Source organism: Anser anser (assembly GCF_964211835.1).
Source record: "Anser anser genome assembly, chromosome: 4".
NCBI lineage: Eukaryota > Metazoa > Chordata > Aves > Anseriformes > Anatidae > Anser > Anser anser.
This window is the reverse complement of record NC_139724.1, coordinates 69,117,899-69,134,427: the sequence shown is the minus strand read 5'-3', so window position 1 is coordinate 69,134,427 and position 16,529 is coordinate 69,117,899. Positions and strand designations below refer to the sequence as shown.

General features: G+C 39.9%; 1 protein-coding gene across 3 annotated transcripts in view; it reads left to right on the top strand.

Annotated features, from left to right (window-relative positions):
• Positions 1–1,618: 1,618 nt before the first annotated feature.
• Positions 1,619–16,529, top strand: part of HTT (huntingtin) — a 79,169-nt gene continuing 64,258 nt past the window's right edge. For 2 of the 3 annotated variants that reach the window (XM_083833003.1, XM_083833002.1), the window contains exons 1-9: positions 1,620–1,883; positions 7,415–7,498; positions 7,962–8,082; positions 11,544–11,603; positions 12,645–12,724; positions 13,147–13,285; positions 13,494–13,635; positions 15,080–15,258; positions 15,746–15,950. In XM_083833003.1, coding sequence (XP_083689129.1) covers positions 1,783–1,883; positions 7,415–7,498; positions 7,962–8,082; positions 11,544–11,603; positions 12,645–12,724; positions 13,147–13,285; positions 13,494–13,635; positions 15,080–15,258; positions 15,746–15,950 — 1,111 coding nt within the window. In that variant the 5' untranslated portion in view covers positions 1,620–1,782. Of the gene's footprint in view, positions 1,884–7,414; positions 7,499–7,961; positions 8,083–11,543; positions 11,604–12,644; positions 12,725–13,146; positions 13,286–13,493; positions 13,636–15,079; positions 15,259–15,745; positions 15,951–16,529 lie in introns of all 3 variants that reach the window. The other variant, XM_083833004.1, reaches the window with a different exon arrangement.

The following is a 16,529-nucleotide window of genomic DNA, read 5'->3' as shown; positions in this document are numbered from 1 at the left end:
TATTTGAATAGGATCGGTGACATGCTCCATGTTTTTCTATCAGTAAACTTAAACTGGGAGAGCCTCCTAATAAAGCACTTGCCAAAGAACCCCCCCCCCCCCACCGACCAAAGATACCCCTGACTTCTCTTCCAGTCACCCCAACTCCTGGATAAGGAGCCAGAGGGCAGACACTGCCAACACGATCTGGGAAGAAAAGGAGAGCAAAGAGGAGCGCGCTTGTGGGCAGACACTGCCTTTGCCTTTCTGCCGGTGAGTCAGCGACCCTTAGGGGACTGGTGCACATCTTGATCTAAAGCTTCAAAACAATTTTGCAGAGGCTGACTGGGTCGGTGGCTTGTTTAATCTTTGATAAAAGCTTATGCTCTCTTTAATGTGCTTAAATTTATTTCCCAGTGTGCAATTACTACATGGTGCGTGCGACGCTTGAGTCGCACGCTCATCTTTTTTCATGTGTCATTTGCCAAATAAAAAATTCATGATCATCCATATGTTCTAGAGAAAACTCTCTGCAAGCTTTATTATAAAATGATCAGGAAGATACTTTATTCTTTTTGCCTTAAGAGCTTATGTTTTGTTACACTTTTGTAATGAAATGGTGGCTTTTTATGGCTTGAATTGCTTTCAGGAATACATAGATTTACTTTCAGAGGAAAGTTTCAAATGGTGCATCATTTATTTGCATGCCAATAATGAACTGGCAGAGCATTGTTTCACTGAGTAAGTGGTAAGAACATGACCAGTAAGGCTGTTCAGGGTATTTCAGCTTTCACATTGACGGTGGAACCAGAGTTTTATGGGGGAGGTTGAAAACCTGTGCATGGGAGCTGGGGTTCTGGAGCTTTTTGGGGGTGTGTGGGAGCAATTCTCTTTTTTTTTTTTTCTCTAATGTCCTTGACGAAGTGGCTCAGTCACCACCTCTGTTGGCCTGAGTAGCCAAAGACAGGAGCTGCTCCTCCTCTTGGAATTACTGGAACCCATTTCATGTGTTTCTGAGGTAACAGCTGAACTGCCAGTTCTTATCAGCTCTCACTTGATGCCTTAATTAAATTTTCCAGTCGAGACCCCTGTTTTTGCAATAGCATATTGGATTTTTTTTAAGTGCTTAACACCTTACACGATCTGCGAGGGGAGGTGTAACCTTTAACTCAGTATGTTAACGGTCTTAACCCCAGCCTTTGCCCCAGGAGGGTGACGGGGCCTTGCCAAGCTCTGTGAGGCCGCCTCCTTTAAGGGTTTTTCCCCTCTCCGGGGGCACTGAGCTATAAATGAAGGGCCGGGAGCCTTGGCAAGCGCCTCGCCGTATGGGGCTCGCTCTGAGGGGCACGCATTAGCCACGCTCGTATGGAGGGGTTGGGCTTTGCTTGGGGCTCCTGAGGCGATTTTAAGAGGGCGGGCGCTAAGACCCAGCAGCCGCGGGGCGTTCCCGCCTTCAGCCGGAGGGGGCGGATTCCTCCTTCCGATTGGACACGGCGCCTGTCGCTCTTCCTGCTTCCCGGCTCCTCATTTGACCACAGATTAGGAGGGGGAGACTCTGCGCCTGCGCACGACCCACCGCGAGCATAAAAAAGCCTCGCCCCGAGGCGGGCGGGGCAAACCGGGCAGAGCGGGGCGGGGGGCGTGGCGTCGGCGCGGGGGCTGACGGGACGGCGCCAAGATGGCGGCGGGGCGACGAGCGCGGCCCCCTGCGGCGGCGGCGGCCGCCTGAGTCAGCGCGGCCCGGGCTGAGGCGGGGGCGGGGGGCGAAGGCAGGCGGGCACCGCCGGGCGCCCCTCGGGGGCCATGGCCACGATGGAGAAGCTGATGAAGGCCTTCGAGTCGCTGCGCTCCTTCCAGCAGCAGCAGGGGCCGGCCGCTATCCCTGAGGAGCCGCTGCAGAGACCGTGAGTGACCGGCACCGGGCGGCGGGACGGGTTCTGAGGCGGCCCCGGCGGTGTCCGGGACCCTGCCGCGGTCCCAGGGCCGGGCGGCAGCCAGGAGGGTCCCCACAGGGGCAGCCCCGGCTGGAGGCTGGCCCCTGGGACCTCTCTGCTTCGCCTCCGGGCTGCTGGAAACTTTATGGGGAAGCGGGGAGTTGCAACAGGCCGGGCGGTGGGCGGGAGGTGCACGGGTGCGGTGTGGGCTTCGTGGTTCTGGAAAGAAAAAAGCGTCGCTTCCGTATGACATGCTGCTGGGGGAGAAGGGAGAAAAACCCGAAGTGTAACTTAAAGTCTAGGTCTTATCCCCTCCGTGCTGTTGATCTTTGTGACAAACTTCATCTAAAGTCTCGTGCTGTGACTTCTTGTGCTGACGCCTAAGAGGAGGTAGTTTAAGTACTTGTGGTGTCCTTTTGTGTCCTTAAATATCAGGGGTGAATGCACTGAAGAGGCATCTGCTTCTGTCGGTGGGATATTCAGGTGTCTGACCAGCAAACGAGGGCGAGGAGCTGTTCAGTGCCCCAGTGCTGCCTGTTGGGTTTGCTCTCTCTAAAAATAACCCTTATTGAGCAGGTGGAGAGGCACTAGGACTCACACTGGATGAATACGTGAGTCACATTATTGCTGTTTCTCCAGACATCAGGGAGACAGGAGAAACAGAAGGGCTGAGGAGCAGGTAACTTCTCAGTTGGCAGTTTCAGGCCGCTTTGGCAGAGATGACAAGCGGTGGAGCTGGGCTCTCGGCCACCTGCTCCCGCAGTACATTTTGGTACGGATGCCAACTAAATTATCGTGGTTCATTCTGTTTGGAGACTCTTGTCTCAAACAGTTCCAATGCGTGGTTGATGCTTTGGGGGCATAATAGGTGAAGAACCTGATGTCCTTTGTGATCTAATTGGTTTTAGTTGCCTTACTGTTTTGCAAGGACGAATTGCTCTGTTCTGTGCATTTTTGTGTTACTGTTTCATGTGACATGAAGGATGGGTAGACGGCTATTTCTAATCTTTCCTATATGTAGCAGAAAAATCTATCTAAAAAGTTCCTGATGGGATAGCTCATCTTATTTCAAAAGAAAGGCTTGAAAATTATCTGTGGTGCTTGCTGAGGGATGTTATGGGTGGTTTGGGGGGGGTCTGCATTTAGACGTGCTGTGTTCAAAGAACTAACAAATCAGGCTTGTAATTGCCCTAGTTGACTTTGTGTTGTGTTTAAAAATAGGCTGGATGTTTTCAGAAAGCTGATAGTATTGCATGCCCCTAGGAGCTTTACGAATTCACTAACAGCACTAAGCCTTGTGAAAGCCTGTGAAAGGATGTTGTGGCGGTCTCTGGTGAAGTTTCCAAAACTGTTAGTGTATTACCAGGTGACATCTTGAGTGTAACTCGTGGTGTTATTTGCATTTGCTGTCCAACGAACTAGAAAACACATGCCTATGTGTTTTCGTTGTGTCTGGGGAGACATGTTCATCTTAACTGTGGTTCCATGCAAATAGCACTTAAATTTTTTTTGTAGTTCTGTGTGGTAACTTCCTATCCTTGTTTACTGTAGTAAAACAGATGCTACCTTACCTGCCAGTAATGGGAGAGTAAAGGTATTGGTGAGTTTTGCAGTATAAATGCTGCTGGTTTGCCATTTATTTGTTTAATTAGGTATCCATTTGGCATTGTCCATTAGATGAAAGCTGTCTTGTTGCGTAAGTTAGATAAATGAGACGCTGTCATTCCTTGAAGTATTGAGTAATATTTTTACACGTGTTGTTAAGACTTTTTTTGTTGGATCTTTTTATGCTATAGTGAAAGTAAACCTAAGTACCCGTCTCTACTTCCTATTCTCTTTTTTTAATACCTTGAATTATGGCAACATAATATTACCTCTATATGACTTAAGAAATATAACAACAAAGATAACGACTTCTTAGATCTTGATAAAAGTAATATCCTGGTTTTACTTTTATTATTAAAATATTGATTGAATTCAGGCTTTTACCAAGAACTTAAGAGCTTTTTCTGTTTTGAGAGATTTCATAAGCAGAAATCATGTGTTAAGCTTTTATTATATGCTACAGACAAACATCAGTTTCTGGTCCCTTCTTATCTCCTCTTGATTTTTTTTCCTTCAGTGAAAACTTAGGTTGTGCTCTGTCATTGTATTGTTTCTATAAGGTTCTGCTGAGGCACCTTATTGTCTCTCATATCTATTTTCAGTTTTTCCAGACTCTTAAATTTTGGTTGGAGTTGGGTTGTTCATTTTGTTTTGGATTGCAGAGCTCATACTAACTTGAAAATTCAGTCAGTATGATGTAGAAATTAAGAGTTTACTCGGTGAAACCAAAGAGCAGATGGACTGTCAAACCACATCCTATATTTTATTCATTTTTTACCTCTTGTCGCTGAGCTGAGTGGAATGAAGTGCTAATGTTTCTTCTGGGGGAGTATGTGGCTTTTGGTTTGACTGTTCCAACGGTGGTTCTTCACCTTTTCTCCTGTTAACTTGCTCTAATAGTTAATTATTAGAGTTGCTTTACATTGAAATTGGAAATAGGTCACAATTTCAATTTTGTTTTCATTTGGCTCTAACCATTAACTTTGCAGTAAAAAGTGCTGCAAGAGCCCAAGAACTCTCCAGCAACGGGCATTTTTCAGTCCTCACTGATTTTTTTTTCTGGATTTTTGTTTGAGTGAAGCTATAGACATAGGTAGGTTTTATCAGCTCTGTCTGTAGCCGTATCTTGACTTTTCTGCCGAACTGAAGACTGAACCGCACAGATAATACCTGCTGACCTGCTTCCTGGATGGGTTTTTGGAGTTAATTCCTGGGGGGTCAGCTCCTGTTCTAGTCTGTCTGACTGTCTGTCATTGGCTGTATTACCACGTGCTTGAATCATATGTCAGATTTCAGCTTTATTTGTTTATTTTTTGACCCGCTGATAGTTCTGTATGCTAATAGAATTTTGAATTTTCCCAATACTTTTCTCAAGGGTAATGTCAAGCTGTTTGGCTTGGCCTTTTTTTAATAGTGGTTCAGCATTAATGCTTCTGTCGTCTATTTACACATCCTTAATTCCAAAGCTTTTAAAAAAAACCAGCATCAGAGAGTTGGATCTCTTCATAGGCAGCTCATCTCAGGCTTGGAGTGCAGAATTATCAGGACTTGCTGTTTTTTCTTACATTGTTTGTTAATCTTCTTGGCTAGAGGCTGCCCATAGAAGCGTGCAGAAGACTAAACTCCCATGTCGGTGAGATGAGGCTCTCCTGTAGATACCTGCTGCTGCAATATCTCCTGCCTTCTGTTATTCTGGAAACACCAAGTGATGTCTGACCTTACACAAGAGGCTTGCTGCCTCGGCTCTCTCCTAAGAAATGTGTGATGCTGTTGTGCCCCCCGGGCACAGTAGATTGCCTGAGGTCTTCATAATACGTCTGAATACATATTTTTTTTTAAAGCAAAAAAATAAAACCACATTCTGTCTCCAGGGACAGAAAATATCATTGTGTTATCTTTCTCCCTCTGTAGACATAGAAAATGTGTGCATGCACGCGACATACATTGTGTGTTTGTTTTCCACCTTTTCTTTTACTCCTTTGGAAGCTGATTTTAAGGAAGGCGAGAAACCAAATGGCAGAGGAAGGATTCAGTACAGCAAACACAGCCGAATGCTTTTTCCTTCTTTTCCTTTTATCAGTGACTGACAGTTATTCTTCACCTCTGGTTTCTTTTCTTTCAATTTAAATGGTAACATCTTCTCGACTGTAAGCACTCCTTCTGAGTTTTCACTTCACATTTTCTGTATTCAAGACGTTTAAAAAAAAATTACCTTAATTTTCTTGAGTTACTTATTTTATTATTCAGTGTTGGGAGAGCTCTTTGTTTACAGAAATCTGCCAAAGAGATTGATCTGTGCTGCTCTGTGTGCTATTGAACACTGCTGCCTGCCTTGCCCAGGGCTGTATTAGCTGAAGAATAGATCTTTGAGGAGCACTGAAGCTTACCTAAACAACATACTGTCAAATGTCTAATAGAAAATAGTTGTGGGTTGTTTTTTTTAGAACTATTCCTTGAACTTTGGAAAGGGAAGGTATTTCTGGAGTGAGATGAGAGGATCTCTGGATGAAGAACTGAAATGTTGGGAGGAAACAACCCCCACTTCCAGGATGACAAGGAAAAGGACAGGCCTGTTATTTCAAAACCTCTGGTAGTGTTTGAGCAGAAGGTCTTAATTATTACAGCTTAGTTCTTCTGAATTTTGGTCTAACTGTATTTCCAGTTACTTTAATGTGGTTATTGGCTAATTACTGTTGGTCCTTAATGCTGTGTTAAGCTCTGTTATTGTAGCTCAAGGCTACAGTAATGATCAGTGATCATTTTCCAACTTCTAATTTAGAAACACTTGTTTGCTATTTGATAGTTTTGCTATTGTGTTGCTAAGACAGTTAAATATTAAGCATAGAGAAGATTATTTTTCACTTGGAAAGCAAAAGCAAAGAGCAGCTCTGTGAATCTGAGGGAACAAGCAGGAGCCTCCTTGTCAGGACACATGAGAGGTGTTCCTCAGCTCCTGGCTTGCTACTAGTGAATTATTTAAAAGTAACTTCTGTTTTGCTAGGAGTGATTCTGTGTCAATGAAGCTGAAACTAGGAGACAGTGTGTATGAGGAAATAAAATGTCACAGGCTTAGTGCTTTTTTCCAGCTCGTTTATTGGCAAGGTTGGGGGTGGAGCAGGGAAGAAGCTTCTGTTCTCGACACAGGCATAAAGGAGCTTAGAGCAGGTGAAAGTGAACACTGAAGTTTTCCAAATTGTAAGCTTTACAGACTGGGCTTTGCATCAATTGTGGATCTACATTCTTTCATTCTGTGACTTCTGTTCTTTGTTTTACACATAATTGCTGCAAGTTAACTAAGCTCATCCTTGCCTGGGCTATGCTAAGTGTTACTATAGGGACAGCATTTTTGATATGTATAGGCTGTGCCTAGAGCTTTGCTATTTTGACAATTAAAAAAACATTTGGAGGAATATGGTATATGTCAGGATTGTATTAGCATCCTTTAATTCAGATGAAAAATCATTTAATACAACTTCTTACTTTTCAAGAAGTCATCAGACAAAAAGTTGATGATGAAAAAGATCTTTTTTCAATATGGGATTTTTAAGTCTGCAATACTTGTTCTTCATGCTTATTTTCCCCAACCTTTTTCATTCTGAGTTTGTTTGTTCTATCAGTTACAGGATTAATATGATAATCCTACTTAAAAGGCTTATGCTTTTTCTAAGTTTGTATCCTTCCCTTTGCTTGTGTGCTTGCATGCTCTCAGCAGCAGTTAGTATGCAAAGTCCTGGGATTACAGATAATTGGTATATGGATATTTATATCGTAACCAGAGAAGTAGTTTCTTTTTTTGTGTGTGTGATTATTATAAATACACTTGCTAGAGTAGTGTCTATAGTTACCGCTCAGTTTTCAAGTCTTATCTCAGATTTATTTTCATTGTTTCATTTTAGAAAGAAAGAGCTTTCAACTACCAAGAAAGATAGAGTGAATCATTGCCTGACAATATGTGAAAACATCGTTGCTCAGTCTTTAAGGTAAGACAACGTTTATTTTTAATTTAATGCGTTAATACAATTTGTTGCATTAATATGAATAGCTTCTTCACAGTGGTAGATACTTGGAGGCTTCCTGATAATTGCTGATTTTAAACATTCAACTTCAGTCTAAGACTGAAATGATAAAATGTTTGGTTGTGTTTTTGTTTTTAACTAAGCCAAAATCTAAGAAGTAATTTTCTTTAAGCATTGGTAGAGTAGGTATTATCCTTCTACTTCAGACAGAGAAACTGAGGCACAGAGGTCAAATACCTTTGCCAGATTATGTAGTAAAGAGCAGGTAAATGATTTCCCAACTCCTAAGGAAGTGCTTATCTGCTGGATCTTTTCTCCTCTTGTATAACTGCGTATATGTTGTTGGATTCTGAAACCCCATCAGAAGTAGCTTTCACGTTTGCTTTTTCTAATGCCCATTGTAATTTTCTAATGTTTGTTTGTTTAGAAATTCTCCAGAATTTCAGAAACTGCTGGGGATTGCTATGGAAGTCTTTCTCCTCTGCAGTGAGGATGCAGAATCTGATGTCCGGATGGTTGCTGATGAATGCCTTAATAAAGTTATTAAAGTAAGAACTTTTATCTATTGTCTTACCAGATTTGACCTCTTCTTGATGCAGCATCCTGTGTGAATTCACACTTACGCTCTTTTAATTGCTTTTTGTTCTTGATAATGTCTTGTAATGCAAGAGGTCAAGTAAGCTTTAGGAAATTGTGTGTCCTCTAAGGTGAGTTGCACAGGGGGATGTAAAATTTATATCAGATAAGGGTATTTTAACCTGTCTGTTGTAGTTCATCGTTCTGTTTTTTACTTCAGTCATTCATTAACTTGGTTCTGTTTAAGTCAGTCAAAACAAGAATATGGGCTTTTCTAACATCGTTTTGTGGTATGGGAAGAATACTCTTTTATTCTGTAAACAAGAAGTTACTTAACATGTAGGAAAGGTAAAGAATATTATTAAAAAGCTGTCTATAAGATGTAATGTCTCTTCATTCCAGACGATTGGTGTGTTGTAATTCTGGTAGTGATTTGCTGAGACTTGGCAGAGAAGTTTGTAGGCATAATTAGGATAAATGCAGTGTTCTGGAGGCTGTTATTACCTTACTGTGATCCAGAATGAAGGGCTTGCTGGAGACAGCAGGCCGATTTTGATAGGAGGTCAGGCAAGGTCTAAATTTGAGTTCAACAAATCACAAAATGAACCTTCTGAATAACTGATGTAAGCTGCTGCTTCCATAATGGGTTTACCTTCATCTGTCCTTTCTTTTTTTTCCCTGTTTTCTGTAATGCTTGAATTATGTAATGTATCTGCATAATTAATCTAATTGATATGAAACTGTAAGTACTTTATGAATGTGCAGAAACTAGTTTTCTTTAGCGTGTAGGGGGTTTGCTTTAGAAGCAAGCAAATAAATCCCTATTTCTGTAGGGATTTCTCGAAGTTACATTCTGTTGTTTGGTATCTGTATGAATTAATAGTACGGAGAAAATTTGTTGATTAGATGCTCTGAAACTCTCTTAAAGAATGCAAGCTTCCTTCCTTCTGTGAAACTGTTCTGTAGGCTTGGTGTAAAGCTTATCTCTTAGGTTCACCTGTCTATTTAATACTGTTACTGCTTTCTGACATATTTTAAGTTAACTTGAAAAACTTAAATTTTTTTGAATCTTTGTATGGTAGATGGTTTTCTTGTAAAGATAAAGGTGATTTTCAAATGACAGTCTCCCATCAGTCATTAAGCTTGCAATTCGGTCACAGCTGTGAAATGTTGATAGTTGTGATATTCCAACCACACGGATTTATCAGACTGTTACTGAAGCTGGTCACAGTTTGTATTTTGTTTCCATTTTTATGCTCTGTGGTAGCAACTTAGTCTTTAAGCAGACCTGTTTGGTAGATAAATGCAGAGGGGAAAAAGACATGCAGTTTTGTTTTCAGGTTGTTCAAGGAGCAGTGATGCTTGTGATAAATGGGGTAGAGGCATCAGGCCCTTAACCTTGCATATTAGTTAATGTTCAGCTTTTTGGGACTTCAGGCAATTTAGGGGCTACTTCTGTTTGCTAGAAAGATGTTTCATATTTTCTCTTTTGAAGTAAGAATCTAGATGTTATTTGTGAAACCATGTCTGGATTCCATATTCATTAGTGCAATTAAAACACTGATGTTTTTGTATAGACAAGGCTTTAAACTGAAATGAAATTTAGTTAAACCTCTGTAGGTGGTCTTTGAATACTGCTCCACTTACCTGTCAGAACCTCACAGAGAGCATAAATGGCTTAAAGTTTAAATAGCTTTGGTGAAACCTTTATATAAAAGAAAAAAAAAAAGGAAGTTGGGAATTACCCATGCAAATACTCACTTGCTGGTATTTGTGAGTTGTTACTGAAGTAATCTCGTTTTTGAAGTTGAACTACAAAGCTGTTGTAGTGCTGCCTGACCTAACGACACTGGTGGGACTCTTCTTGCAGGTTGTAGTACAGTTGGTCTCAGAAATTAGGATTTATTAGCTGTATTAATTTACAATTGACTATGCTTATGTTTTTTTCGGACTAGGATGAATTTTTAGGTTCTGTCCTGCTACAAATATAAGTAAACAAACAAACAAAAGTACTAAAGTTGCTCCAGCTGAGTGTGGTATAAGGACAAGTAATGCTTGAAGCCAGAATAGTAGGTGATGCTTTTTTTTTTGTGTGTGTGTGTTGATTGATATCCTTACACACAGAGGCAGTGACCTTCGTGAAGACTTAATTTTTACGGAAGTGAAATGTGTCCTTACCTGGTATAGTCTAGGCATTTGCAGTTAATAGTCGGGGTGCTTATGACAGTTTAGAGATGCAAGCAAGATAAGACTTTCTGGGAAGGTAATATTTTGTTATGATGACTGGTAAATTGGGGGCATAAAGTTATTGGGCATACAATAAGGAAATTGTGCTCTGGAGGAGTCGCAGGCTCTTCGCTGACCGTGCATAAGCAGTTGTGGCCTCCACATCAGCATGTGCCATGTAAGACTTTGTAGTTGTCATGAGTAGTCCTGTGAAGATGTGAGCTTACTGGTTGATGGTCAAGAAGGCAGATAGGAAGCTAGAAATTACTGAATAATTGTGCAAAGAATAAAGAATGAAATATAAAACATTAAAGGACTATAAATTCATAAACCAGATACTTGCATATTGCATGAAGTTCTTGTTTCAGCTGAAGGAGTTGTGCCACTATTCATGAACATTTCTACCACGTGCTAGGAAAAAAACAAATGGAAGAGAAGGGGTGATCATATGTATACAGAATGCTCTGTAGGAAAGGATTATACATTGTGGAACTATTTCCTTTTTTTCCCCTTCTGCCATTGGAAAGGTGGAGGTAGAATGATTGAGCTGAACAGAAAATTGGTACTTCTCAGTGCTTACTTTCATTCATGTTCTCTAATTCTTCATTGGACTACAAGGTTAGAGCAAACCAAAATGCACGCTCTGTGTGATTAGATCCTGGAACATGATACTGCTGGTGTCCAAAACACCTCATGGTAACACAGGGATGCTGAAAACAGGCTAATTTGTAGAAGAAGGGGTTTTCAAGGGCTGCTAAAGGTAATGGTACAAATACAGCCTCAGCTTGAGAAATACCTGAAAGTAGGCTTCTTGAAAGTGGAGGTGTCTAGCAGGGGATAGCTCTCGCTGCTTGTGGGTACTATGATTTTGTTTTAATAGTCTATTGCTGGGTATTTATTACTGGCTATTGCCAGCAGGCACATTAATTTGGCTGTAACTGTGGTCTGATGCCACGTGGCCTCTTCTAGGCAGATGGAACAAGTAGCTAATGTCAACTGCGAATACCTTAGTGTTTGGAATTGTCCGTGTTTCTGTTTTGTCTTTGTGTAAAACAGAAAGGCATCTCCTGTCTTCTGATAAGCTTTTTCCTTCTATGCATCATATGTAGGGTTAGATAGCTCTGCTTTTTTTTATTGCAAGAGCAACTTTGTACCTTTAAAGTCCCTCCAGTCTGATACAATATATTCATGATACATTTTATTGCAGGTTTTGATGGATTCCAGTCTCCCTAGGTTACAATTAGAACTGTATAAAGAGATTAAAAAGGTGAGTTTACCTTGCTTTTGTCTTTCTGAAATATAGTATTTAATAAGTGTTGTAGTATATCGGGACGTGGCATTCATGAAAATGGTGGTGGTTTCTTTAAGGTCAAAGTGAAAGCTTACAGAATTTGGTTCTTGCATCAGTTAGATCACTGTGTCGTGTCAAAATCTGTTAACGTTGCTCTGAATTTGAAAACGCCCAATTTGTAATTCAGATGCAGTTGTGTTTTTTTTAGTTGTGTGTATGCAATGCTAACAGTGGCACCATGAACCTTTGACACGCTAGCTGAGGAAAATAAGAAAAAAGTTTCTAAACACCTCAGTTCAGTTTTCAGGGAGGCTTGATTTGAGAAGTATTTTGGTTAGGTTCAAGCTAAGTAAAGTATTCAATTTATCCAAGTAGGGAGATTAGAGAAAATGACACCTATCAACTTCCATAGTTTTCCACATTCCAACAATATTGAGGAGCTTTACTATATCTTCAGACACTGGGTCTAAACACGCTCTAGCTCAGGTCATGTGCGTTATTGAAGATGTCAATACAGACTAATAGTTACTAAATTCAGAATGCAAGCCATTAAGAAATGATGTAGGTCGCTATATGGAATTTTTTGCTGTTAACTGGAGCTGAAGGTTATTTACTTGCATATTTCCAGTGCTGTCAATTTTATGCTGCATTTATATTTCTGCAAGTGTTCCAGTGATTTTTAGACTCTCATATCATCAGTGTCTCTTTGTTGGTTGATGACTGTCTCTGTGGTATTTTAAGCTGATTTCAGCAGAGTGGAGATCTCAGACATTTCCTTCTCTTTCTTCATGTTCTCTCTTACTCATTTTGGGTCACTTGGAAAATTCCTAATACCAGCTAGAAAAATAAAGGCAGTTGTGGATCTGACTTTCCTTCCTTTTAGCAAGAAAAATTTTAAGGCTTCCAGATACCTTGTTTTTTATCTAAGTAAAATTGTATAAGATTTAAGCAGTTGTAGACATTCTATTAGGGAATGGTTTTGCTTTATGAAATGTAACAGTTGCATGCTCTATTTAGAATGGTGCTTCCCGAAGTCTACGTGCTGCCCTCTGGAGATTTGCTGAGCTTGCTCATCTAGTTCGGCCTCAAAAATGCAGGTAAATTCATCCTAGTAGTGAGCTTTCCAAGGAACATTTACCAAAATACAGATGCTAACAAAATTGTACTGTTCTCAAATTTTAAATATTCTTCTCACCCTCCCCCCAATTATATTCTTGTCACATTGTCTCTGAATTAGCTTTGAGTAGCTAGTTTTCTTTTAGCAGAATTTTAGTTCTGTGCTGTACATAGCTGTGAGAAGGGGAAGAAGACTTGTGAAGACATTGATTTTTTTCATGTATTCTTTTTAATTCTTAATGTCTGCTAATTGTATTCACCTTGTTTTTCTATGTTATATGTAGCTAATGGAAATATTTTGTATGATTTAGTCGTTCTAAGAATTTGTGTATGAATTAAAAAAGGTTTTGGTGGGTACAGTTGTTCTTACCTCAAATTAATGTTTCTCCTTTGTCATACTTAGGCCATACTTAGTGAACCTTTTGCCCTGTTTAACACGAATAAGTAAGAGACCTGAAGAATCAGTACAAGAAACACTAGCTGCAGCAATACCAAAAATCATGGCAGCATTTGGCAATTTTGCAAACGACAATGAGATTAAGGTATCTTTAACCTAGTAGTACCCCCTAATACCACTATTATCAATCATGTTGCACAAAGCGGTATTATAGCTGCATGTGTGAATTAAGGCAAAAGTTGTCTTTGCTTGATGTAATGCTTGGAATAGATGAAAAAGACATTTGACTTCTTAACTTTTGATGAGAAAGAAAAAGAGAGAAAAGTGAATTAAGTAACATATCTTGTTTTTAGGTTTTATTGAAGGCTTTCATAGCTAATCTCAAATCCAGTTCCCCTACTATCCGTCGAACTGCGGCAGGATCAGCAGTAAGCATCTGTCAACATTCACGAAGAATGCAGTATTTTTATGCCTGGTTATTGAATGTACTTTTAGGTAAGATTCAGAGGAAAAAATTAATTTTCTTCAGGTGTAAGTAATATGAATTTCATTTCTCATGTAAGATGCTAAATATGTGAATGGTTTTCAGGCAAAGAAGGGACACTTAGACTATCAGTTGTCCTGCTTGTGCTTGCTTTATTTTATGTAGTTAGGTGATATAGATACTAATGTTATTTGTATCTTGTGCGTTTGGAAATGTTAATTCAGTTATGTTGAAAAGAAACAGCCAAAGCTAAGAAAGCAAGTAGCCGATTGGAAAAATGAGGAAGTCTAGGCATTCTTCTGCAAGACCTTGCTCAAGAGTCTGTGAAGACTTTTACTGTTTAGCAGCCTGGTTGTTAGTGCAGAGGGTCTGAGGTGGAGGATATGGCTGTTCTTAGTGTTGTGATCATGTACCCTGTAGCCTCCTAAAGAAGAGGTACCAAGTTGATTCTTTTCTTGAAAACCTAACTTAAGTACTGTAAGTATTTAATTCTACTAAAAGATTTTTTTGCTTTAAAAGCACACAAATTCATGTGAGGTAGTTGCTTCCACGTTCCTTTATCTGGGAAGTTTTTACAGTCTTTGGGGAGATCTGCAGCTGATGATGAAACACCTGAATCATAGTGGAAACTGTCTCAGTTGTGGTACTGTGCAAGGGTTCTTTCATATGTAGACTATATTGCAAATGGAGAGGGAAGGAAGACAGGCAGATGTGTAAAGTATTACCCTGTTAGCCTTGCTTCTTAAAAGAAGAGGTGAAAAATGCAAATGTCACGTCCATGTAGTGACTTTTCTCATTCTGACTTGAGAATGGTGTATTACTTTCTCAGTCCTTGTTTCTCTGTGCGCACATCGTCCTTTCCTGCCTCAAAGGTGCTGTTTTGTAATGTCCTAGCAATGGTACTGAATTTAGACAGTAGTATTAATAGGAACATAACTTATATTAATTCTTCATGTATTTTGAATTTGCTTCTTTGATTAGTGGGTAAATATATTGAGTAAGATTTCCAGTTGAAGGAGGCAGCAAAAATATAAATGTTATTCATTAGGACAGTAGCATGTGTTCCGGAGGGGGGAGTTATGCTGGGCCTGAATTGAATAGCCGAGTGGAGGGAGGAAGTTACTCAGTAAGAGCCTCAGGGATTATTTAAAAAATAAAACACAGTTGTGCTGTTATTGAGCAGAAGAGGTAGGAAATAGGAGAAGGGAGACAGGGTCCTCCGATCATCCTCCCACATGGCCTAAATCATTGCCAGGAGTGTTAAAGAATACGTATGTTCAAGTGTTTCTACACTTAACATTCTTTAGTTGCTGCTAGATGGTGGTTTTTTGTTTGTTTTGTTTTTTAACAGAAACTATTATACTGACTACACAATTTGTGTAGTTATGTTTGTACATTTGTGGTGATATTTACCATTGTTAGTAAGCAGTTTGGCTTGTTCTGCTCTACCCCCAGGCTTGTTGGTTCCTGTAGATGATGATCATCCTACTCTTTTAATTTTGGGTGTTTTACTTACACTAAGGTATCTCATACCTTTATTGCAACAACAAGTAAAGGATACCAGCCTGAAAGGCAGTTTCGGTGTAACAAGGAAAGAAGCAGAGATTTCACCTTCACCAGATCAGCTTGTACAGGTAAAACACAAATAATAACCCTAACCTGAAGAGTACTATTTGGGCTATGAGGGGGAAAAATATTTCAAACAGTATGATGCAACACTAGTTTGGTGTAGAACATTCTGGATTCTTTTCTCAAACTACTCTTCAACTTGGTAACTGACAGTTGGTCCAGTGGTTGGAATTCCTGATAAATAATTTTAATAACACGAAATCCCAGAAAAATGCTTGCTAGGTGTTCCTAAAGGAATTCATAAAAATTACTGCGTTCTTTGATGTGATTCCTCCTCCTGTAACAATAAGCAAACATCATAAGAGACGTCTACCAAGAAGGCAGTTAAATGGCTACATTGAGATGAGCTTTTCCTCTTGGTAAAGGATGATGATGATTAGATACAGCATATCTCAGTCACTTTGAATGCACCACTGAAATTTAATGTGGTATATGAGAACAAAGGTAGTATGTTGTGTCTTCACAAGCTTACTCTAGTACTTTGTTTTTTAGGTTTATGAACTGACTCTGCATTACACTCAGCATCAGGACCACAACGTTGTGACTGGAGCTTTAGAATTATTACAGCAGCTCTTTAGAACACCACCACCTGAACTTCTCCATGCCCTAACCACTACAGGTGGCATTGCACAGGTCAGTGTATCCAAAGATGAATCCACCAGCAGGAACCGGAGTGGGAGCATAGTGGAGCTCATAGGTAAGCTATATTTTTGGTAATTTGTGTTAAAGGTAATGATTGCAGGCTCTAATTCCTTTTGGGTAGCGTTAAGTAGGAAGGATAAAATAAAACGTGTAAAGGTATACATGATATTTTTCCAGGTACAGGAAAAGATCCTCTCCCACTTCATTTTCCTTTAAGTGGGTGTACATTCATTCAGTATTGTGGAACTCCAGAGTATTTTGTTTTGTGTTGATGACTTTGTTTACACAGAGCAAGTTAACCATGGTGACTGATACTGTTCACAAAATGAATGTTCTCACCAAGCATCTGACAGTTGTGATTCATAGAAAGCTGATCTAATCAGAATTTATATTAACTAAGAGCTCCTTGCTAAATACCAAAAACAGCATGAAATTAAAGCATGACTTAACTTTATCTATAACTTAAAATCAGCAATTAATGTTCCTGTTTGTGAAGTGCATGTTCTTAAAATTGTCTCTTAACTGCTACTTACCTGTTTCAAAAGAATCAGTCTCTGATCGGATTTTCCGTAAGGACTTCTGCATTGAACTAAGGGATCATTATAGTATTGCTGCTCTTAGACGTAATTCATTA